This window comes from Temnothorax longispinosus, chromosome 10 (genome assembly GCF_030848805.1).
Source record: "Temnothorax longispinosus isolate EJ_2023e chromosome 10, Tlon_JGU_v1, whole genome shotgun sequence".
Classification (NCBI taxonomy): domain Eukaryota; kingdom Metazoa; phylum Arthropoda; class Insecta; order Hymenoptera; family Formicidae; genus Temnothorax; species Temnothorax longispinosus.
Genome location: NC_092367.1, coordinates 3,813,771 through 3,838,390, shown reverse-complemented (window position 1 = coordinate 3,838,390; position 24,620 = coordinate 3,813,771). Strand labels below are relative to the sequence as shown.

Genomic DNA, 24,620 nt, shown 5'->3' with positions numbered 1-24,620 from the left:
TCGTTCACTATTATCGTACATACCTTCGCCGTCCTTCGCCTCGACGTCTCCGTCTCGAGCGAGCGATGTGACACGTTCCTTCCGACGAAGCACTTGAACACTCACAAATTGTTGAACGCGTACGACGAATACTCGCGTAGTCGATCTTCCGCGGCCCGCGAAACGAGAAGCAGGAGTGCCACTCGCAGAAACGAGCGAATACACAGCACTGCGCGAGCATGGTGACTATTGGTGACGGGCGCGGGCGCGCGGAGCTCGAACACTTCCCACTTGTGCAAAATCCATCGAGAGAATGATAGTCGAATAACTTCCGCACGTTAACGGTACTCCGAACTCCGAGTGTCGACGGAAGCAAATAGCAAGGCCGCTCACCGGCAAAAACAATCGGCCGCGCGGTGACTTTAATCGTACGCTGCTTTTAATGTACAACGGTCGCGCCTGGTATGCCGCCTGGTATAACGTCACGGCGCGCGCGGTTGCCGCGCCGCCGGCTCGGAGCGGCCGAACGTGATTGGCCGGATCTGGGGGCTCGACTCGCGAGCCGATCACGTTCGACGTCTCCCCCGACCGCGGCGGCACTGGCGGCAGGCGATACGTCATACGCGTTCAACGGTCGGTCGGGTCGGTCGGTCAGGTCGGTGTCGGTGCGCGAGCGTGCGAGATGTTGTTCGTATGATTTCTGTAATTCCTTTCTCTCGTGAATGAAAAGAAATCCGGTTGTGGAGTGTTGCAAAGTGAACGTACGTCGAATATTCCGTTCCTTCTTGTGTCGACTGAAACGAGTGGGATATCGTCGCTGGGCGAAATGAACGCCGACGACGCCGCACGTATCATCCCTCCGAGCTGTGATTTAGCGGATTTCAGCTGCAGTGTGCCGTGATCGGTGAGTGAATTGTGAGAAATAAATGTTTTGAAGTGCGATATACCCGAATCTTAATAGAATCGTTGATCCGCGTGTCGCAGTGAAACAATAACCTCGAAATTCGCGTCCCCTGCCGTTTTGATTCCTACTCTGAATAAGTGTGATCACGCGGAAAGATGCAAGAAGAGAACGATCGCGCATTTGGCATTCTCAATTTACTTGGCGCGATCGCAAACGATCGCGAACGAGAAAGCGAGCAATTGCTTCAAGATGCGTATGAACATCGAGAGTGCGAACAATAAGTTCAATAAATGTGCGTCTACGAATACAAAATACAATTCCGTTTTTCGTAAAAAAACATGCACGTAATTCTCTCGTTAACGTAATTAATTCGTCGTAAATGTTTCAAATTTATTTGCACGTGTCTTTCTTTATTCGTCATAAACTTTACTTTTTACAAAAAATTAACGTTAAATTGTATCGTTTGTTAAAAATTCTTCGCGATCGTTCTCGCAGCACGGTGATCGCGCATACCATGAAAGACGATGAACCGTCGCCGCCAAGATACTGAAAAATTATAAAACATTCTCTGTTGTTTGTTCTCCAAATATTATTCGTTTTACTTACAAAATTTTCCATAAACGAGACTATTTCCTCGTATTTCGTGCTCTTGTCTTGCAGATTTATTAGCAAGAAAAGGAAAGAATGTTGTCAGTACAATTGTCAGTTTGATTGCGGCGCTTAAATCTTCTTTAAATTTTCTATTCTTAACATTTCTTTTATTCCGTTTTACTTTTTTTAACTTGTTGTTTTCTTATTTTTAATTTCTTTGGCTCTTTTATTATTAATTTTCTAGTTTTATCTTTAGTAGTCATTTTGATTTCGATTATTCTTAATTTCTTTTTTTTATTCTTAATTTTCTTACTATTACTATGTGATAAAATATTCTTTATTTTATATATACATTTCATGTATATTCAATATAACTCTAACAATTGATAGCACTTAAATAAAATTAAGTTAAGAAATAATTTAATACATTTAATTTTGTGTCTACTGAATTGTACTGGCAAATATTTTCGCGCTTAGACATTTCATAATATTTTACCTATTATATATACACTTATTTCTCGTCCTTCATTACAGTATATACCGAGAGGGCGTTAGTACTTAGTGAGCGAAACAGTATAGCTCTCTTATCCTGAAACTCCTCTATACTACATTCATATCTCATGGTATCAGCTGTCAGCTGTTGTTCTCCTCACGCTTCATAATTTGGAGTATATTTTCCAAAACAGTTTTTTATTTAATTTATCAATTTAAATTGTGTATATGGAAATATACATAAAATAATCACAGTGTATAAATCGATTATTTAACCTATAATTAAGGGTATTGTGCCCAAAAGAAGAAGCACAATTATACGAAATACCGTAAAATTTTTGGCTATGTCTTCCACAGGAGTTGAGGATGACATTTATGCAGGATATAATGATTACCCATCGGTGTATAATATTAAGGATCTCGAAGAGGATGAATTATTTCAGGAAGTTATCAAGACAAGTTATGGAAGAAGATCAATAGTGAGTATAATGATTAGTTATTACATTTTTGGTATTTCTTAAACTCCTATATCCAGCATTTTCTACTGCATAACACAATATTTATTACTAAATTGCAATTAAATACTTATTCCTTTTCTTGCTATACATATATTATGTTTTATATTTGACAGTTTACTCCAAAAACACCAGGCACCGCAATGCGTTTTGGAACGGCAAGTCGAGTAAGTTATCCAGAGTTTATATGTAGGTATATGTAGTAGGATATGTAACAAATATAGCAGGATATAAACAATGCAGTTTCTGTGAATTTAGAATTAATTTCTTCTTAGCGCAATAAAGAATGTCTCAAAATGGGTTTTATAGGTGTACTACACCATCATATTTTGTAATTAATTTTAGATCAATTTTATTTTAATAGTATTTAAATTTAAATCTTTCTTATAGAGATTTGTTGTGTGAAAAATTAAAGAAAAATTAATTTCAAACTACTATATATCTTGCTATACTTTTAGAATTTTATGATATTACACGCTTGATTTTGTATGACATATTCTGAATGTAGTACTCAATTTTGGGCTTTTATTTTCCTAGTTTCAAAGAAGTGGCACTACTACATCAATGCAACCTATGACCAGTGGGCTTAGACCTATGACAGCGGTGAGAAGTGCGGGGTATACCAGCAGCCGAGAGGCTTTTGATCCTCTTAACATGGGGACTAGTTCTAAAGTTCCCGCGCCTGCATTGGAAACTAGCAAAGAAGACACGTAAGGCATATATTTATATTTTTATTACGTATATATAATATTAGAAGTGCTATATTAAAATATATTTTTATGATTTTTTTTCCTTTAAGACCAGAGGAGAAGATAAGAACAACGGAAAGAAAAATAATGAGTTTGATCGAAACTACTGCACAGGCAGCCTCGGATAATAATATGAAGATCGCCTTGGAACGCGCGCGTGAAGCTTCCTCAAGGGAAAGGGCACTTATACGTTTGCAAGAACAAGCTGGTCTTAGTGATAATCACAATATAGACTTAACGTTTGCTGTAAGTTCATTAAATCATTATAATCTCTTATTGTAATTCTTTATACCAATGGTTCGATTTAATTGCACCTTGGGCCTAATTTTTACGCTTGTTATTCCTCTTGTCGTTTACATCTTAATAACGAACCGCCGAATATGCGAAAGTAAGACACTCTGTCTCACAAACAGTACTATCGTACTATCTGAGATTTGTCAAAACGTTAAAATTTTTCTTTTTTAAAATAATTTTTATTTTTTTAATAATAACAATATTAAATTTGCTATTGTTAATTATTATTTCTGAATCTTTTAATTTTTATAACATTTTATTTAAGGTTCTTGACCATTACAGTCATTGAATTTTGACATTAGATATGTAATTTATCTTTACGATACATGGAATGATACGATTAATTGTACAAAGAACTTGCACATATACTCATATATTATGTAAAATTATAATTATAGAATTATAATTATATAATGCTACATTCATTATGATTGAGACAGAATATCGTGTATTTTAATTACTCGCGTCTGGCAATTTGTTGGTGAAACGCAAGCAAAGGAACAATGAATGTCAGTTCGAAAATCGGATCAAAAGTTACAATTTATTTTCCACAGGTACTATTCAACTTAGCAGTTCAATACACGAACAACGAAATGTATACAGAGGCTATAGCAACTTATCAGGCTATAACAAGGAACAGGATGTTTAGCAATAGCGCCCGACTCAAAGTAAATATGGGTAATATTTATGTAAAAATGGGACAACTTTCTCAGGCTATAAAAATGTATAGAATGGCGTTTGATCAAGCCCCGACAGCTCACAAGGATCTAAGGTGAATACATCTATACATCTATCAATTTGTACAATAGAGAACTGTCGAAGAACGATTATGCCTTGCTAATAACCATTAACCTGGCAAATATTTCGCAGAATAAAGATTATGCATAACATGGGAATGTTATTTGTGCAAATGGGTCGGTTAGAAGAAGCAGCTAATAGTTTTGAATGGGTGATGAGAGAGAGATCTGAGTTTAAAGCGGGTTTGCATGCTGTTTTATGTCATTTTGCGTTGTCTCATCGTGATAAGATGAAAAGAGCTTTCTTAGAGTTACTAGAAGTACAACTTAATGTAGATCAGGAGGACAAGTATAGTATAAATCCCGTGAGTTTGGCACGATTATACTGTGTTTGCTAAAGCTATATATCTCTTAAAGAGTTTTCAACACCGGCACTGCTATATATCACAGTATGTGTCTTATAATTCACATAAAGGTGCACATATTACAATAGTATATTTATATAGCAATTGCCTCTTTTCATCAAGTAATTTACACGGATTTCTCATCTCTTTTTTTTTATTTCTGTCAGGTATATTTTGTTTGTTATATGTATTGTATATGTAAATATTAAATGATGGTTATATGTGAATATTTTTATTTAGATATATAACTTTTTGTTCACATGTATAAATCATGCATTAAACATTAAGCTATGCTACCATGACTTATATTTTGTTATTTATATATAGGATGATGCTGCATCTAATATACTAAGTGAAGTTATAAAGAATGACGATTTGTCAAAATTAGAGAAAGAAATGAAGTTGGAAGCTGAGAAAACTATACTTTGCGCGGCAAAGCTTATAGCGCCTGTTATTGAGGATACACTTACATCAGGATTTGCTTGGTATACTTTAAACACTTATAATGTTTAAAGAATTACATTACATTTTAAATCTATGATGTTTCTTGATAAAAATTTACGTAACTATTTTTAGGTGTGTTGATGCCATCAAGTCCTCAGCATTTGGTGTTCTAGCTGCTGATTTAGAAATAAACAAAGCTATGGTATTTTTGCACAATCGAGAAACACAACTAGCTATAGATACGTTAAAAATGTTTGAAAATCGTGACACCAAAGCTAATAGTGCGGCAGCAACTATGCTTTCGTTCATTTACTATCTCGTGAGTAATATTTATAGATATCTGCAGATATTGGTTTGTTTCTTGCATCTAAGCAGAAAATTCTTTAGCAAGGAGATTATGATCAAGCAGAAAAGTATGGTGAAGCTGCTCGTAACGCCGATGCTTACAATGCAGCGGCCTACGTTAATTTATCCGCTTGTGCAATCAAAAAAGATGAACTGAATGCTGCTAGGGAGCTGTTATTATGTGCGTTAGAGACAGATGCTAGTCATGTACAAGCACTGTACAATTTAGGTAATAATTTTTCAATATTAATTATCCTTTTTTGCGCTATATATATTTTTTTTTATTTTTATTTTATATAACTTCTTAATGTATATATTATTTTATTAATGTTGATATGTTTTTTACGTATAGGTTTAGTTTACAAAAAAGAGAATATGTATGAAGAGGCCTTAGAATGTTTTTGGAAAATTCGTAATATCATCAGACATGATCCACAAACATTATTTCAAATTGGTCATCTATATCAATTGATAAACGATATTGACCAAGCATCTGAATGGTATTTTAATTTTAACTTTAATTATATACTATACTTAATTTTTTTAATTTTATATAATTAATTTCTGATATTTGTATAAATATTTTTTAATTTGAATTTTATTTTAAACAGGTATAATCAATTGTTAGGTATAATACCATCTGACCCAGGTGTTTTACAAAAATTGGGAGAAATGTATGATTCAATAGGAGACAAGCAGCAGGCATTTCAATTTTATAATGACGTGAGTGTTTTTTATTTTATCTTATTAACTAAATCTTTAAGTTGCTTATAATCGTATGTTAATATTTTGTGATATGTATTTATTAACTATATATTATTTTTTATTATAGTCCCACAGATTTTATCCTGCTAATTTTGAGGTGATAGATTGGATTGGGTCCTATTTCATATCAATGCAGGTACAACTTTTGTTATTAACAACATGTTCTTGATAATACATTGCTTTTGATGATAAAGTTAAGATATTGTACATATTTTTTTCTCTTATTACATACTACTTTTCTTTTAAGGTTGCTGAGAAAGCATTGACATATTTTGAAAAAGCGGTAGAGCTTGCGCCAGATGAACCAAGATGGAGATTATTAGTCGCGGCGTGTTTAAGACGCACTGGACAATTTCATAAAGCTCTCACTGAGTATCAAGATATCTATAATAAATTTCCGGATAACATAGAATGCCTAAAATTTTTAATCAGGCTGTGTAGCGATCTGGGTTTAAAAGAAGCACAAATGTATGCAGCTGAATTAAAAAAAGCCGAGAAAGCTAAAGAACTGAAAGAGAGACAAGGTTCAGGAAGACCAGGCACAACAGGTATATGTTTTAATAATGACCAATATTTGAAAGTAATAATTAAGTAACGTTTTGTAATAATTGGTACATATATTGAGATTCAATAAATTTGAATTAAACACTTTTCAGTTGCTAATTTTTGTTAATTATTAATGTTTATGTTGAGTAATGTGTACGATAATATAAATTATTTCTTTCAAATTTTAATTAACCTTTAATACCTTTTGTTTACAGGTTCTAGGAAGAGTAATAGTGGAACATCATCGCGAGCTGGTTCAGGATTGAGTGTAATGTCAGATCATAGACCAAGTCCGGATCGACGACCAATTTCAGGCCGAAATGATTATCCAGGTACAATTATTAAAACTTGTGGAATTAAATCATTTCTCATATATCAATTGTTTTACTGATTTACTCTAATAATCTCTATTGAATAAATATTAAGTCTTGGCAATTATACATATTTTATCTTATGATTTTATTTCTGCGTTTTGTATATTTCTAACTCTTTTAACTGTAGTAGAAACTTTTGCCATGCGATTTTAATATTACATGAATTTTGTGGAAAATTTAGTGGTCATTTAGTTAGTAATTTTAGTACGATTACACGTTTCCATTGAAAGCAAACGAAAGCATCAGCAAAAGTGATCTACAAGTGGTGCGCGAGCCACTCTAATGGATTGAATAAATGATGGATGACTGCGGTCGCTTTGACTAGTCTATTCTTGTTCTCTCTTTATCACTTAATACACTCGGTAGATCGTTACATATCACTGATCGGAGTTGTGAATCTAAGGATGGATATTGCTAGAATATTTATATCATATTTGCATATTAATATCTTTGTCTAGTGATTATATAACTGTTTGAATATGTTATTCATTTATTTATTAAAGTTCTTAAAGTCATGAAAATTTCCAATTACTTTTAGGTATGAATTATGTAGATCCTATAGGACCTCTTCCTACTCGTCCTATGACAGCAGCTGGAAAACGAGATGACGATTTTGGAGACGAAGAACTCGGAGATGATCTCTTGCCTGAGTAATAATTTTATCACTTATTTATAAATTTATTATATAGATTTATATATTTTCTGATGAGAACGATTGTAGAAACACTAAAATGTATTGTAAATTATATTACGTCAGCACAAGTGACTTTTACACTAATATTTAAATCACATATTTTATAATAAAAATTATCAAAATTGGGATCATTAAAAATAAAAAATTTTGTTAAAGAAAATATATTGTATTAATTACGTTTTTTATTTTATTTGTATCTTAAAAATTTTAGAAAATGTGTAATTTCTTTAATATTATTCATGACACATTTGTACAACAACATGCAACTATACGTTTAATTATTTTTTATAATATTACACAATATTTTTGTCATATTAGTGTTAGCAATTATATTTAATATTAGTTAAGCGTCACGTGTGTATCAGTTCTATTGTAATTGCTATTGGAATAAAGTCTCGCTTATAAAAGGGTTATTCATCTAAATTTGTAGCATATATCATATATTCATATAGTTCTATTAATACATTAAAGATTTTAATGAGATGGGTCAGCGGATCAAATGTTCACCCTTTCGAACGATCAGCTGAGATTACGGAGGTTTTGAATATGTTTGACATTATTAATCGTGTGTCAATTCTCCACACAGTTCGCGAAATCCTTTTACGTTGTGTGCCGTAGGATTATAGAATTGTAATTTATTTTTTTTTACAATTTTTTTACAATTGTAATATTAATATATATTTAATAATTACTATATAAACTTGACAAATATTTTACTGCGCTTACATTGGAACGAACAATGGAACCATTTGTACATAATTTACGTTATATTGTTTAATTATATTTTGTATTTTATCGAATTTTACGAACTGCGATTCGATCCAATCGAACGTACTCGAAGGTCTAAGATTGGTCTTTACTAAAGGGGAAGGGAGGATTGGGCAATTGCAATGATCTAAATTTAAATACACACATCAGCCGTTTTAATCAAACTCCATTCAGCTTATATAGTCTGTAGAGACGGATGTTACTTCATTGCTTCTCTGTATATGCATATGTATATATACGTGTACATATATGTATATATACATTGTATCACATGTTTACGCATTACATACAAAAGTATTGTGCATTTTCGTGCACTTTGATTGCATATTTCTCTTATTTCAAGAGGGGACCAGTCAGTTAATTTAAAACATTTATTTAGAATTACGATTTTATTAATTTATTATTTATTTACTTATTTACAATTTATGATTAAATTAATAAACTTAAATTCATTATAATTTTATGTGTTAATAATTAAACAAGACGAAGTTATTGACAAAACGAAATTATTGTTTTAATCGGACGATTTTTTAATCTGTTTATACACATTTGTGCATATATGTTCCTAGTGAGTTTTCCTTTGTGACGTAAACGTCGGTATGAAATGACGTTAATATATTTTTTGAATTTAAGATAACGCATGAACAAAAAGTCGGAGTCAAAGATAAAACGAGTCACAATGAAAAAATCGAACAGTTAATAGGTTTCGTTTGACCGATGATGAACCATGTGTTCCATGTGATATCAACGTATTTATTTGTGTCTCCACACGTGTGTGTAGATACGTGAGTACTGAGAATGAATGGATTGACGTGGCTGTCACGCGAGATGCGTAAGCCACGTGCGATCATAAGCGTGCCTATAATAATATCTCGTCAAATGTACGGGTGACTTAAAGTCGCGCGAATTAAATATTTTTTCAGATCTTTTTAATTTTTGGAATAATTCGAGCTTTTACCTTTTAAAACACAAAACATTGAAGTTTTGTTTCTAAAGGATAAGTCAATAAGTAACTGCGCAATTGAAATAGTATCGCAATAATAATATTAAATCTTAGCTCCGATACTAGAATTCTTTTCATTTTTTTATAAACAAAAAACGCTATATAAATGATTGATTTCCCGATTAAACATTTAATTATTTTAAATTAAGATCCTTTTGTTTATTCCTTTTTTTTTTATTAGAATTGGAAGAATTAAATACTCAAAGTCATCAGACTAGTTTCTATAACTTTATTTCTTTTTTTATTTTATTTTTTTATTTTTTCTTAACATTTTCAAATTGTTTAAACAATAATATTATTTATATCGTAGCTTTCTTATATTTAAAAGCGTAGTTGATTGTTTTATGCTTTCAAAATTAAATATTTTGGGATTATTTCTCTTACTATACATCAATTAGTATATTGGTGATAAATAATAACTTCTGAGATGTAATTAATCCCCTTTGTTTCTTAGGAGACTAAGGGCCGATATCACAGTCTCCGATTAACGTGATCTTCCGCTTAAACTCACTCTTCGTCTCTTTCTAGGGGGACAGTTAGAAAGAGATGCAGAGTGAGTTTAATCGGAGGCTCACGTTAATCGGAGACGGTGATATCGGCCCTAAGGGGAGAATTTTAGAGAAGATTCAATATTTTAAGTTGTGCTCATAATCTCACAAGGATGTATTATTTTCTTTACCACGTTCATATTAAATAGTCAACACTTCACACTGACCGATGCCTCACATTAGTCGAATCAAACCATTAAACTTCTTTAATTAATTCCAAATTGATTACTCCTTAACGAAAGTATTTCAGAATCATAAACAGAGTGGAAGAAATAATCTCAAATATAAATAATCTCAAAAAATATCATCATATAATTTCGAATCAATCTTACTCTAACTTTTGGATTTGAGAGTTTCATTCGATTAACTTTCGGCAACATCAGAGATATCAAGTGTGAAAGGCTACAGAAGTCGGAAAGCTACAAAAGAAAGAAAAATAACATTTGATCAAATATTTACTGAGACTCCAAATTCAGTTCCGAATTTATCAACAAGCGCGCCCGTGAGTTCGACAGTAAGGTATATCATCAATTCGCGAATCGCAACTCACGGGCGTGCTTGTAGTGCTTGATGTACTTGATCGTGAACGTCGTTCTCTGTGTTTCGTAGAAGCGTAGAACGTCAAACGAAGACACTGGGATCCGAGGTAGGGTCGCGCCTGTGCCCGCGTGACCCCCCGTTCGTTTACGCGTTTACACGCTGCCGGGGTATAGACGTATGCGTGACGCACACGGCCAGTAGTGGTGGATGCCGTGGGCCAGGCCCGCCAGACGATCGTAGGTCACGCTGGAAGCTCGTCGTCGGAGGCACGACCAGTCGCTCGGCCCCGTCGTGAGAGTACACTTCTCGCTGCTCCATTCACGCGTGTATTGCGACGGAGAGCCAGACTCGCGGAGACCAGCAGCCAGCGTTGTCAGTCTCGCATCGATCGGTCCGGAGATCAGCGGCAGCGGTATAGCACGTGTGCGAAATCAGGTACCGTATACCGTATCTCGTAAAATTGGGTCAGTAGTGTCGCCGTTAAACGCGCCCTCCTGTCTCCCTGAAACTGGAACAATTCCTGGACCATCCATCTGTCGATACTCGTGAATGAATCGCGCGAGGACTTGTCCACGAGGGCGTCTGTTGTAGCGGTTTTCTTTAAAGCCTTTTCACTAGACTGTTGACAATGAGTGTGGAATATTGAACTAAAGAAGAAAAAGTTGTTTTGATGTAAAGTAAATATCTTCGTAAGATACGATAATTCATTGTTACACAGTATAGGCAAGCTGACATGCCTCTAGCGTTGACACTATAGTCTGTTTCTCTTGAATGAACTTTTTCATTTATTTAACACAAGTTTCGTTTTCTATAAAATTACATATGAAATTTATTGATATAAATATAATAGATACGTCAACGTACAAATATAAAATCTCATGATTAATTTCTAATTATATTAGATATATCTTTAAAAGATTCTAATGTAAAAGAATTTTTTTTCTTGTCTAAAAAAGGAACAGTCTGATATTTTTGCGGTTTTGTTTCACGATAAAAATCCCACATATTTGGAGTTTTACTTCGAAAAAAAGTAGTTACATGCGATTACGATATATTGATCCAATATCTCGTGGATAATCAACATCCGAGTTTCGAAATTCTGGCTTTCGATTCGAGTCACTTTCAAACTGTTGTTCTTAACATTGTAACTGGCAATTTGAATTTTAATATCAGCGAATATTACGTTTTAATTTTAATGACCGAATCCAAAGAAAAACTATTTCTCCAATAAACAGCAAAAATATACAAAATAGCAGCTATTATAAAAATAAATCGCGGTCATCGTATTAGAAATCGTGTTAGAAATGATATCTTTTTGTGACGGTTCTAAGGCCACGCGGTGATATCCCAATGAGATTCGCGAATTATTCTTCAGCGATTTATCGCGATTTATCGCAGTGTTCCGACTTGGCGTTGGACGTCGAAAAATCAAGATATCATCTCGTTTTAGATATCAAACTCATCAACATATGCGGGCTCGCTTCTTCAATGTTTACTTTCTCAGCGAGAACCACGTGGGTCCTTGAAATATTATGTTGCGTGCGCTGTCGCCGGTTGTTACACCAGTTGTAACACGTGACGTTCGTTGAAACGTTTCGCCGCGTAATTCAGAATTTCCCAATACATATTCAGTTTCTCTATCTTTACGCAATCGGAACCATGCATTATCACGACGATAATCAGTGAGCTCACTTCAAGAAACACACGTTTCTAAATTGTGGACAGAAGTCTGTGATGACATTGAATAGTTCTTTGTCGATATCATATGGATTAGAATAGCATGTATTTGTGATAAGCGAGTTTGAAAGCGATTATAAAAATTTCCATGGAATTTTTGTGGTAAAACTATATTGAAATGTGGATACTTTATTTTATAAGAAGGATTTAATTATATATGTTATATTACAAATATCTAATTTTCTTTTTTTAATTAAAAAATTGAATTATATCGAATATTAAATTACAGCGAATTATTATATCATATAATTATATCTTTTTTTTACAATTTAAATATAATGTTTCTAATAAAAATTTCCAACACTTGTTTTTTCTATAAAAATTGCAAAAAGCTAAATTGCCTCGATAAATTCGCTGCATTTTGTATAAAACAAATTATATGCTGCCAATGTAATGCTAACGATACGCGCATATTTGAGAAACGCAAACAAATCCACGTTTTTTCGCGCAAAATAGCGAACTTATGCAGAATTATTTCACGAATGTTAAAATTCCCAGCTGATAGCGTGAGCATCATGAGACACATGAAGTCTCTGATTCTCGATTCGATTGAAAATAAAACCCAGTCGCCGCTTTATCACTGTGATTAGCCGGCGAGTTTCAAAATAAGTAACATCATGTAAATTACGTAAGATCGTTAGCGACGAGATTTTGATCATCTTCACAGATGGTATCGAACTGTGTTCCATGTTTCATCTAATTTTCGCAGCGACATATGTTATTAAGACGTCAATTATAAGGAAATAAAAATTGCAGCAAAAATCGTTCTACGTCAATTCGCGTGATGTCCATTAAATCTTGTCTATTTGACAGAATGTTATCACACTACTCAATGTCATTTATGCGACGTCTTTTATCTATCTATTGCGTTCCAGGAATGCAGAGTTTGTCGTCTCAGTTGTCGCGTTATTTTTATACACCCGTTTTTTTATACGCGTCCTATTTCAAAACTCACCAACTCTGCAGTGGTTAAGATTTGTTGAATTTATCATTTTGACATTTTTTTATGAGTAAGTTACTGACTTCTTTAATGAAAAAATGCTACAGCCTTTTTTGCTAGTCGCTGAAAATTAATCGTTAATGCAGGATTGGTTTGTTTATAAATCTCGAATACGCGACAGATGTATTTATATATATATATATATGAAAAGAAATTCTCGTCTAACAATGTAGAATCGTGAATGTTTCTGTATTCGGCTCCCACGCACCTTGATCTGACCAGAATTTATTCAGTGCCCTTGCTGATAATGGTCGTGAGTTACGGAAGTTTTTCATTATTCAAACGACAGGCAGGGTATTTATGAACTGTACTCTTTGAAGAAGCGCACGCGATTAGATAACCGGAGTGCACTTCACGCAAAACCTAATCTTCAAGAGTTGTACAATGTATCACATCGGCAAGTTGGAGTACATATACATTGCTGCCGTAACGAAAGACAAATCATACGTTGTACTTCCTGCTTTTGTGTTCTATCTTCTTAGTTTCGAACATACAATAAAATCTTGTTAAAACGTTAAAAGTTGAAAATGACATAAAAATTCTTTACGTTTAATTTCGATATTAATGTTAATTATTTGATTAATTATATTTGACTTAAACTTCTTTGCTTTTAGTTATAGCTCCATTTTTATATATTGGTTTGTAGTAAAGCTATACAAAACTCATACTATGAATATAACATAATATCTAATATATTTACTTGAACAAATATATAATGTTTTGCAACAGATATGTTTGCTACATATAGCAATATTCATATCGAAAATTGATATACTATTTTTTATAAAAGAATTTCAAGATAGTACAGCCATATAAATATAAATATATATATACATACAAATAATTTGGCATCTATTATATAATCGAAGAAGAAGAAATTTTGATTTTTGCGAAATCAGCGATTACTCAATTTTAATTTCAGATATTAATAAAATTTTGGTTTGACATAAATAGTTACCAATATTTAATATTAAAATTTTGAGAAATATAGAAAGAATATATATATTAATTAAATTTTGATTTTAACAAATTTATTTTAATATTTAATAGAAAATGTTGTCAAACTAGTCTCTAAATTTGCTAGTTAATAAATAAATTCCTGTAAAAATGCATAAAATAACCTTGAAGTTACATAATATTCAATAATAACTGTCAATAACATTGTCGGTTAGATCATTCGCGAGATTCTTGCAACTCCATTATTCTCATCATGTGAGACTATCCCCTTTATGCTTACGTCAGAATCTTTAATCGTTGATGCGCTGATTGGTGCAGAGTATGATAAATGAAAGATAGATGTGCTGAGAATGTCAGGAAACGGCGCCGTGTTGCAAATCACATCAGTTGAAAGTTTTCTATCCGTCACAATCGGTCGATGAAGATGCAGTGAAATGCCATGCTTGATCGTCGAGTACGAGGGGGTGATAACGGGTGTGCGTGTTGCACTCTGGATTAGAATCATCTCGGCGGGTCAACTGGCTGAATTATCTCGGTTGACGTTTCGCACCTTCCAATTGATTTCAATGGAGCCTCATTCGTTATCGGCTTGCAGCTCAGAAAGAACATTCTCGTCGCTTTCCGCAGCCTCGTCTTTACCTGCTTCGGATTTATCCATGGCAGACTTACACGACATGATGTAAGACCAGATCATGTTGTAGTTGATAAACAAACGCACTTTACTTGCAGTGTGAATTTTCAGACTATCACTTTCATCGGTTGCTAAATAATTAATATCTTCGAATTTTTAAATCAAACTATCGAATTTTTATATTAAACCGTAAAAATGGAAGTTATATATTTTATAAAATTTAATCATCTACTTTTATATCTTATTGAATTTAATTATTCAAACGTATAGAAAATTCGCGGTCTGTGAATGATTATACATACATGCACTACGACAAATATATGCCTAAATTAAATAATGTGATGAGTATGAATTTCTTCTCTCTCTCTCTCTCTCTCTCTCTCTCTCTCTCTCTCTCTCTCTCTCTCGGATTACTTTAAGAGTTGAATCAGAGGAACTGTGTGTGAGACAAACATAAGAAAAATGTAACGATGGCATGCGAGAGGCAAACTACCAGAACCAGTTGATCGGGCTCAAAAGACGACTGGTTAACTTTCATGGTCTTACTTATATAGGCATGTAAGTGATTACAGATAACGCGTTGTTATGCACGATGCAGCTTCGTATCGCTAGCGTTGGCGATGTATACAATAAGTATATATGTAACATAAATTGATATTCAAATTCACACGATTGCATTAATATCCAATGAGTAATCGAGTGATCCCGATTATAATCGTTATTGATAAACCGATCGAAAGCCATACTATTTTAACAGTGAAATACTTTTTCATGTGTGATTTGATATCTAGACTCTTGTGATTTCGCTATTCAACATTCTTCAGAAATGTGCAACAAACTACTCAAGTTTTCTTTATTTTTATTTGTTTCCAACATTTAGACGCATTCCAGTTGAGAGTGATTTGTTTTATTACTTTATTATCTTGTAAATTCATATTATACAATATGTGTTAAAAATTCAGTGATATGGAATTTACGAAACATTTAGCTAATTAAGTACTTTTCCGTGTAGAATCGCTGATGCAACGCGCGTTCCACTTTTCGATTTCCCATTAATCGAGAACGTTAATTGATTTATAGTGACATGCAATGATACGTTACAGCGAGAGACTTTATCTTAGATGACGCAGAATTTATGAGCAAGTAAACCATGTTATCAGAAATTACATGCACCAGATTAATCATCTTTCATAGCTTGCCAAGTTATATAATAAACATAATTAATTATCATATATAATATTAGACATCTTTATTAAATTAAGTTGCATATTTTTAACGTATATTGAACGTATATTTAACTTATATTAAATCTCAATTTTTAGTAATTCTACACAAAAATATTATTGTACAGAACATTTATTGAAGAAAAATATAAAATATAAAATTAAGAAGGTAATTTAATTAAATATCATAAAAATAAAATAACAAATCTTTCCGAAGAAAGTATCCGATTGATAAAAAATTTAAAATTAAGGAAGGAAGAAAGAAAGAAAGACTATTTAATCAAGTTAGGAGAGAAGATTGGTCATTGTCTGCAGTTTTAAATAAATAATCAGCTAAAGACTCTCGATATTAAAACTAACGACTAGAAAGGAAAAGTGGACTATGAAAGTCAAACGCGATTATTTGTGCGTGAAAGTTCACGTTATGTGATATTCAATTAATAATTTAATACAAGCTATAAGTTTTACCTTGTATTAAATTATTAATTAAATATTAGATAACGTAAACTCACGCACAAATAACCGCACATTTACTTCTCATAGCCCATTTTTCCCTTTTATTCGTCAGTTTTAATATCAGTTTTGTTCAAAAGTGGAGAATATTTGATAGATTATTTTTTATTGGATTGTATTTTTAAAATGTATTGATAAAACTGATCGTCTTTTGGTCCTGCTGATAAAATGACACTTGCGATAGACTCGAATGTCTATTGTAAATTAATATGTCGTGATATTTAGAGCGACGCGTCGGTAGAATTGAGATAGCAGATGTGTCTAAGCAATATCCGCACCGATATTTAATTTAGAATAAAACTACATGCAATTACTACAATACACTACAATTTTATGATAATCCAGTGACGATAAAATTATGTTATATTTTATAATACTTTTTTGTTGAAATACAAGCATGTACAAATTTGTTATACATGTATGTACTTTACATTAATTCTTAGTTAGAGTTTTTCAAGACAAAAACTATTAATCGATGAAACAAAACAGTTTCATTTCAATTAGTGCACTCGTTTAATATAATCAAAAGATCACTTATGAAAGTAAGATCCGTATTTAAGCGATTATTCTTACTTTGCTGCTTCAAATCAGATCAGATATTTTATTGATGATTATCAATATTTTTCTTTTTTCAGAGACTCGATAACGTTTCGACATGGTCGTTCCTGCGGACCATGCACTTCATGAGGCGATTCAAGTATCGTCGTTGATACTTTCCGACGATGTCAGACGACAAAAAGTGAGTATAACGACTATTTGAATTTCTCTAATATTTCGTTCGTCTTATCTTCAATTCCATGTTTACTCTGAACTTCTGCTCTCTTAATCCAATCGTACGATGAAGTTGAAGGCTGATGTTATATCGAAACTTGATAAGAATATATGTAATGAAACTAACGATGGCATGTTTGATTCAAATTTTACTAGATAATAAGAAAACTATGAAATATAAATTATTTCCTTTCATTGCATATATTCTTTGTCTTTTCGTGTTTATAAGAATTAGTGTATCGGACATATCGGATATATTATTAATTCAACTTTTTCATTCGCTTATTTGATTGTTCCTTTCCTCTTAATGAATATCTAACATGTAAATGGCAGGCGATACAGATTTTCTAATTAATAAGAGATTTAAGTCTGAATAAAATTTGTAAATAATAGATTTAAAATAATTCTATTCTTTTAAATGTTTCATTTAGATGTTACACGTAAGTTCTTTTTTAATGTTGAAGTATTATTAAACCCATTAATTTTTCATAACATACAACACGAATCGAGAAGGGAAATGGCCGTTTAATTATTACATACAGTTTGGATGTACATAAAAGAAATGAAATAATCAACAACACATGTGACGTTTATTTCGCGATATATTAATTAAGAGTTTAGTGACATGAGCCTATTATCTACAGACTCTATTTCTTCCTTTTAATTATGCTGATCATATCACATATACGATTAAATATCATAAATATCAGGCGTGGACAAAGATTTTACTGTCCGACCAGTAAAATCTTTTTTTTAAGAAGATTAAAAATGTAAAATAACTTTTTGGGAAAAAAAATTTGGCACGTTCTAATCTCTGATATTTAGATTGTAAGATTATGGAATATTTACGCAGAAATTTCAATAGACATTATCTTCTACGTAAAATTTTTAAATAATATTCAAAATTTAGAATAAAATCATCGATTATGTATTTTTATTTTAACTTGCTTTTAACGAGATTTCTACAATTGTATTGCGTTCAAAATGTGATGTGTATAATAGGAAGTCCATTAACCTTACGTTCGGTTAATAGAAAATTGTGATTATTTAATCTTGCATACTTTATATATAGTTATGCGGGTCTCGTCTCAGAGGACAGTTCAAATAAAAGTGAATCAAGTCGGATTTCGGGGTTATCATGGATTTCGTCACAACTTTTATCTTGCTCTCTAAGTTATAAGGTTATCAAGAGGTAATCGGGTGTTGCTAAAAGTTTGACGTACGAACAGTTTATCTGCAGTTTATAGATAACAACGCGGACTCCTAGTAACTTATTGAGACAGAAAAAAAATTAATCTTTTATTGTGACACATTTATTATCAACCATATTTTGTTGCAAATATATGATCACATAATAATTTCATTTATGCGCATAAAATTTTTCAATTTTCTAATTCTAAAATAAAGTGAAATAATAAGAATTTTGCAAAATGAGATTTAAAAAAAAATATCAATAGCAGTTATTTAATGACATAATGTTAAATGTAAAAATCCTGCAATAATATTTACGAATTATTTTTATGAGCGTCGCAAAGTTTATGAATGCATGTGTAATTAAGTTCAGCATTTTCTCGATTTATTACATCGATTTGCTTTGGTAAACAAAATATAACGTATAGTACTACAAGTACTCTACATACAACTGTTTCCTTTTGAAAAACTAAAAAAAAAATGATTTATGCAAGTCTATTAAATTAGTTTCTTATACTCATGCATAATAATAGGTATAGCTGTTCTTGTATGATATGTGAGAGACAGTAATTCATTAATCTCGTCACGAGAAAATTCTTAAACATTGATAAACATCTATTTGAATGTGTGCGTATATAAATCTTATTCGTTACGTTAGATGTAATTAATTCAGAATATAACACTTTGTATGCTGCACGTGCAGCATAAGTTTCTCTGCGGTATGTCTGTTCAGAATTCTGTTAGAAACTGCGTAATACATAACGTAAGATGTAAACAATACCGTGCCTTCGTAACTTCGTGCGATATACTTGTATGCCGAGATACCGACAGAATTTATGGATCGAGGAAATTTTTTTCTTTTCGCGATGACGAGATGATATTGCCTGCCATAAAAATCCTATGTCGACACGCATGTATCATATACGTCATACGTCACAAGCAATACATTTTTTAAAGGGAAAAACTCTGTTCACAGGTCGAGAACTACATGGCGGAGATGCGATTTTCTGCAGCGACTGCTAGGAAGATACAGGATGTTTTCATTTCGGAAATGAATAAGGGAATCCACCAGCAACCGTCCTCATTGCAGATGGAGAACACCTATGTACCGGAACTACTCGATGGAACAGGTCATTAACGAAGTTTCTACGCTTAATTCTGTAATGATAGCGCGTATCACTCGGTATCCTATTACAAGTCTTATCAAGTTATCACTGTTTAGCAAAGATATTAACAGCAGAGAAACAGAAAAACGAAACTGGTTAACTACCCCGAATTGTTTATCCTTTCCCGACAATAAAAATATCACAATCAAAGTATTTTGTATTGATTTTTATATTTGCATTATAATATATGTTGAATCATTTAATATATTGATATATTTTATATTGAATTATTTAATTACACAGATATCAATCATTAATTTGTCTAGCAGAGTTTACTATATTATGTACCATATAAGAATTTCAATAATTTTTTATACGAAATAAGAGATGCGATGAGATGCTCGAAATATTATATCTGTTAAAGCTTGTGTAAAGCTGTTCAGTGAAAATTGCTTTTAATCTTTGAATAATATTATTGTGTATTAAATTAAAATAATAATATAAATTATATAAAAATACATTCTACAATTTTATAGTTTATATACACGGTAAATTCTTTTGGATGATAAAGAGATGAGTTTCATTTCACTAGATAATTAAAGATCGAAAAATCATAATCAGAAAGAAGATACCAATAGATATTGAAGATATGATATCTATCGCGCTATTGATAATCAATTTAATACTGACAATTAAAATGTATGCTTGAATACTTGTAGAAGAAGGTCTTTACTTGGCACTCGATCTCGGCGGCACCAACTTTCGTGTGCTACTGTTGGAATTGGCCCATGGTGCTCCCATACGACAAGAGGTGCAGCGATATTACATCGGGTCCGAATTAAGAGTCGGCTCGGCAATCCCCCTGTTTGACTATTTGGCTGAGTGTGTCAGTGATTTCGTCATTTCTCAGGGTCTTCAGGACGTGGAGCTTCCTCTCGGTAAATTGAGTTTCGCGTCCACGGTACGCGTCAGAATATTGAACGCGTGAAATCTTTAATTAACGCGAATTGCCACACGCGATATAGTCTATAAATAACGACCCTCGCGACGAGGTATCGTAGAAAACACTTTTGTTTGCCGCAGGAAATCGGTGGAAAGATATATTAATGTAACCAGCTCTATTAGCATAACTATCTACGTTTGTCCGCTCTTCTACTTCCAACCTTGACGACCCGTATTACGCAGGCTTTACCTTCTCGTTCCCGATGATTCAACACTCGTTGGACGTCGGTATTCTGGTGACATGGACCAAAACTTTCAACTGCCCCGATGCTGTAAACAAGGACGTTGTGAGGCTACTACGAGAGGCGTTGGATCGACGGGGCGACACAAAGGTGAAGGTCGTAGCCGTTTTAAACGACACGACGGGTACCTTGGTACAAGCTTCAACTTTGGATCATAACACGGCGATCGGACTTATTCTGGGAACTGGTAGCAACGCCTGTTATCTGGAACGGGCGGATCGGGTCGAGCATTGGGAACCGGAGAGACACGGCGAGAGAGAAGTAAATTCTCGATACATCATATGATAACGTACCTACATGATATAAAAAGAAGAGATAGATGCCACTACTTTCTCAGTCAAAACTTTGCTTCTTATTTGATAAAGAATTTAAAAAGAATTATTTCATACTTATTTTATATTAATAATCTTTTTAATGTTATATCACATTTTTTACTTTCTCTCTTTTTTTCTCCCTCTTTCTGTACTCGCAGCGTGGAAACATCTACAAGTTATTGATCAAATTTTCCTTGCTCCAGGTTATCATTGATATTGAGTGGGGCGCCTTCGGTGATAACGGCGTCTTGGACTTCATCAAGACGGATTTCGATCGCGAGAACGACGCAAATTCCCTTATCGCGAATTCATTTACGTAAGTGAACAAACTCGTTGCATTATCATTAATTAGGTTGTAATTGTTCTCTTTGCAACAAGTGGATATCACTTCCGATAATATTGTATTTTTATCAGTTTGCCTGTATCTGTACGAAAAAAATTAAGATTTTGGATATTACATTTTTTTAATGACTAATAAAATTGATATAATCATTTTATCAATTACATAAAGAATGATACGTCGAACGATTGTGTTTAGTGAAAATGTTCTATTTATTGAATTGCATGTGATATAAGTCAAGAAAATTAGAAGGTGCGCAACTTTATACAAGAATCTTTGAGGCTAAAATTAGCTTCTAGGGCGCGATGGCTTGTATAAATAAGAAAAGATCCTTGTACATTATTGAGACTTTTTTCTTCTTCTTAGATTTGAAAAGTACATTGCTGGCAAATATCTCGGTGAGGTGGTGCGCGTGATACTTGCGAAGTTGACCAAAGAGGGGCTTTTGTTTGTAGGAGAATCTACATCAGACAGCCTCTTAACACCCGGTAATCTTACCACCGATCTGATATCGCACATCGAGCAGTAAGTTCACTCATATAAGTTCAAATTAACCGTTTGATCCGTAAAGATTCGCAGTTTTACCTTTAATTTCGTGACTTCAGGGACTCTGTGGATGGCGGCGTCAGTAATACGAAGGAGATCCTTGGGAAATTCGGGATCATTCCGGACGAGGATGATATCAGAATCGTTCAATATGTGTGCGAGGTCGCTTCTAACCGCGCAACTCTTCTAGTGTCGATATGTACGTTAGTAGAGCCGCTTGAACGATACGATTTTAAACAGCGCCTGTGAAGCAAAGATTTAATAATTTCATCGATGATTTCTGTCCAAGGTCTTGCGAGTTTGCTAGATCGTATCGATAAGGAACAAGTGACAATCGCCGTAGATGGATCTCTCTACAAGCATCATCCTCGATTAGAAAATTGGATGAAGCAGTACATCTCACTTCTCGCTCCAGGACGAAAGGTATGTATAAGTTTTAAATCATGAAGCCGCTTCTTTGCTTAGAAAACATGCTGCTTAGATAAAGAGTTCAGAGAAAATTTCTAGTGTATTATATCACAAAATACAACAGTGTTCTGTCTTTAAAGATGAGATTTCTAAACATACTGTTTCTGACAATACGACGCACTTTTTTATTCTCTTTTTATATAGGAAATGATTTATTTTTACTATGTAAAAATTTACTTCTAACATACTTAATACTTTCTGTGAAAGTTTCTTTTGTATAAATATATTTGTTTTGATCGTAGTTCAAATTAATCCACGCGGAAGATGGAAGCGGCAAGGGCGCCGCGCTCGTCTCAGCTATCGCACAAAGACTCAAGAAGCGGTTACAATAATCGCGAATAAATTTAAAAAAATAAACGTCCACCTGCCGTCGCAGTAACCATTATCATGGCGCAACACTACGCGAATTGCCAATAGTCATAGAAATATTCTGTCAGCAGGTTCTAATTCAATATTGTGGTAAATTCCCGTTATCCACGAATATATTACTCGCAATATTTAGATTGAATTTTAATGGATTGCATGCGTTTCGATTAATATCAATTTAGGCATTGTGAGATTACATCGGGATACGTTTGCATCAACCTCGACGAAACAAAATGTCAAAAAGATAGGGATGTCGATCGTCTGGCCGACGCGGGAGGCGCGTGCATTGTTTTAAGGAAATAAATGTACGCCTGTGTCAAGTGCGTGGGAGAACGAATTACCGAGAGAATAATACGAAGAATGATATTATTTATTAAGTGAAACTGCAATGGGAACGTATGCGTCTGAGAGGTGAAAAGTTGTTGCGTATTGTAAACGTTTGGAAAACGTTCCTTTTTTGTACGAGAGAAATCAAGTTGTTATAATAAAAAGTTAGTGAAACTGCGATTCAGCTATTATGATGTTTTTTAAAAAGAGTTAATCGACTTTGTTAACCTGGGAACGAGCGTCTGATGTTTTCTTGCACAAATGGTCACCTGCTTGGCGGATTTTTCCGCCCCAATTAAAAGTGTTATTAATTACATACTACATACTTTTAATTGTTTTATAATTTATTAATATTTGATAATCTATTTACAATATGTAAACATATTGCATGTATAAATAGATTTACTCAACTTTTTTTGAAAAAAGTAAAGAGAAACAAAAAACCGAACGAAATACATTTTAAAAAATGTAAAAATTACCTCAGATGCTCGTTCCTGAATTAATGTGTAAAAATCTAGCCGGTTTAAAATTTTTCCCGAAAATAGAGAAAATAACGACTCTTATTTATCCAGTGCTTATCATAAAGTAAAGAATGATGAGTGAATATTAGACATGGAGTCATCGTAAATTGTCAAAATTGCGTAGAAAGTCTAATTCTAAGCCGTTTCCCCATTTCAAACCGTTTCGATATTCAAACCGTTCGATGTCGCGCGGCCGCGCTCAATCCGGCCGCCATGACACTTTACGCGGCGCGTCACTTCGGAGTTACACGGCGCGCGATCGCTCCGCAAATAATCGCGAATTTTACCCGTTAGGAACGTACAGCGACGCACATTTTCCTCAGGAATGCCAGGTTAAAGCGACGGGCTTTCGCCGGAACGTTTCGGTTGTCGCGGATCTTCGCGATCGACGTCGTTTCATCGACCGGGATCTCGACACGGCTGCATCGAGGGTACAGTTCCGGTGAGTTCAGATTTCAATGCCTATATGTCCATTTCTAATAATGTAGATTAACTTTAACTTTAATTAGAAAAAGATAAAAAGTAACGAAGTTAAAGTACCGAGATTAAAGTTAATTTGATAAAAATGAACATAAGAGAGAGAGAGAGAGAGGAGACACTCGAATACGATCTTTACGTTTTTTCGCGCCGCTCTAAGCTCGATTGGCGTATTTCTCGTTTGGCGCAATTCAAG

General features: G+C 33.4%; 2 protein-coding genes across 7 annotated transcripts; both read left to right on the top strand.

Moving 5' to 3' along the window:
* Nucleotides 1-655: 655 nt before the first annotated feature.
* On the top strand, nucleotides 656-10,987 carry Nompb (intraflagellar transport protein 88-like protein nompB). 5 transcript variants are annotated; one of them, XM_071790352.1, is made up of 17 exons: nucleotides 656-883; nucleotides 2,324-2,445; nucleotides 2,598-2,648; nucleotides 3,019-3,191; nucleotides 3,281-3,476; nucleotides 4,079-4,296; nucleotides 4,395-4,626; nucleotides 4,993-5,150; nucleotides 5,242-5,428; nucleotides 5,497-5,683; nucleotides 5,807-5,954; nucleotides 6,066-6,177; nucleotides 6,287-6,355; nucleotides 6,467-6,767; nucleotides 6,981-7,097; nucleotides 7,678-7,789; nucleotides 10,762-10,987. In XM_071790352.1, exons 3-17 carry the CDS (start codon nucleotides 2,625-2,627, stop codon nucleotides 10,985-10,987), a joined length of 2,460 nt encoding a protein of 819 aa, XP_071646453.1. In that variant the 5' UTR covers nucleotides 656-883; nucleotides 2,324-2,445; nucleotides 2,598-2,624. The 5 variants fall into 5 exon arrangements, with proteins under 5 accessions (XP_071646453.1, XP_071646451.1, XP_071646455.1 ...); XM_071790350.1 differs by lacking the exon at nucleotides 656-883 and having other exon boundaries at nucleotides 2,083-2,445; XM_071790354.1 differs by lacking the exons at nucleotides 656-883; nucleotides 10,762-10,987 and adding an exon at nucleotides 9,235-9,809 and having other exon boundaries at nucleotides 2,083-2,445.
* Nucleotides 10,984-23,606, top strand: LOC139820216 (hexokinase type 2). 2 transcript variants are annotated; one of them, XM_071790360.1, is made up of 10 exons: nucleotides 10,984-11,127; nucleotides 17,389-17,492; nucleotides 19,692-19,845; nucleotides 20,541-20,759; nucleotides 21,007-21,326; nucleotides 21,583-21,695; nucleotides 22,086-22,244; nucleotides 22,325-22,464; nucleotides 22,555-22,688; nucleotides 22,976-23,606. In XM_071790360.1, exons 2-10 carry the CDS (start codon nucleotides 17,409-17,411, stop codon nucleotides 23,063-23,065), a joined length of 1,413 nt encoding a protein of 470 aa, XP_071646461.1. In that variant the 5' UTR covers nucleotides 10,984-11,127; nucleotides 17,389-17,408; the 3' UTR covers nucleotides 23,066-23,606. The 2 variants fall into 2 exon arrangements, with proteins under 2 accessions (XP_071646461.1, XP_071646462.1); XM_071790361.1 differs by lacking the exon at nucleotides 10,984-11,127 and adding an exon at nucleotides 15,553-15,575.
* Nucleotides 23,607-24,620: the final 1,014 nt, after the last annotated feature.

Excerpts from the sequence above, each read along its gene's own strand:
- Nompb (XM_071790350.1), top strand. The coding sequence starts at position 2,311 with ATGTCTTCCACAGGAGTTGAGGATGACATTTATGCAGGATATAATGAT. Across the intron at positions 6,356-6,466 it reads CCTATTTCATATCAATGCAG|GTTGCTGAGAAAGCATTGAC; the intron begins GTACAACTTTTG and ends TTTTCTTTTAAG. Across the intron at positions 6,768-6,980 it reads AGGAAGACCAGGCACAACAG|GTTCTAGGAAGAGTAATAGT; the intron begins GTATATGTTTTA and ends TTTTGTTTACAG.
- LOC139820216 (XM_071790360.1), top strand. The coding sequence starts at position 17,409 with ATGGTCGTTCCTGCGGACCATGCACTTCATGAGGCGATTCAAGTATCG. Across the intron at positions 19,846-20,540 it reads GGAACTACTCGATGGAACAG|AAGAAGGTCTTTACTTGGCA; the intron begins GTCATTAACGAA and ends GAATACTTGTAG. Across the intron at positions 20,760-21,006 it reads GGACGTGGAGCTTCCTCTCG|GCTTTACCTTCTCGTTCCCG; the intron begins GTAAATTGAGTT and ends CGTATTACGCAG.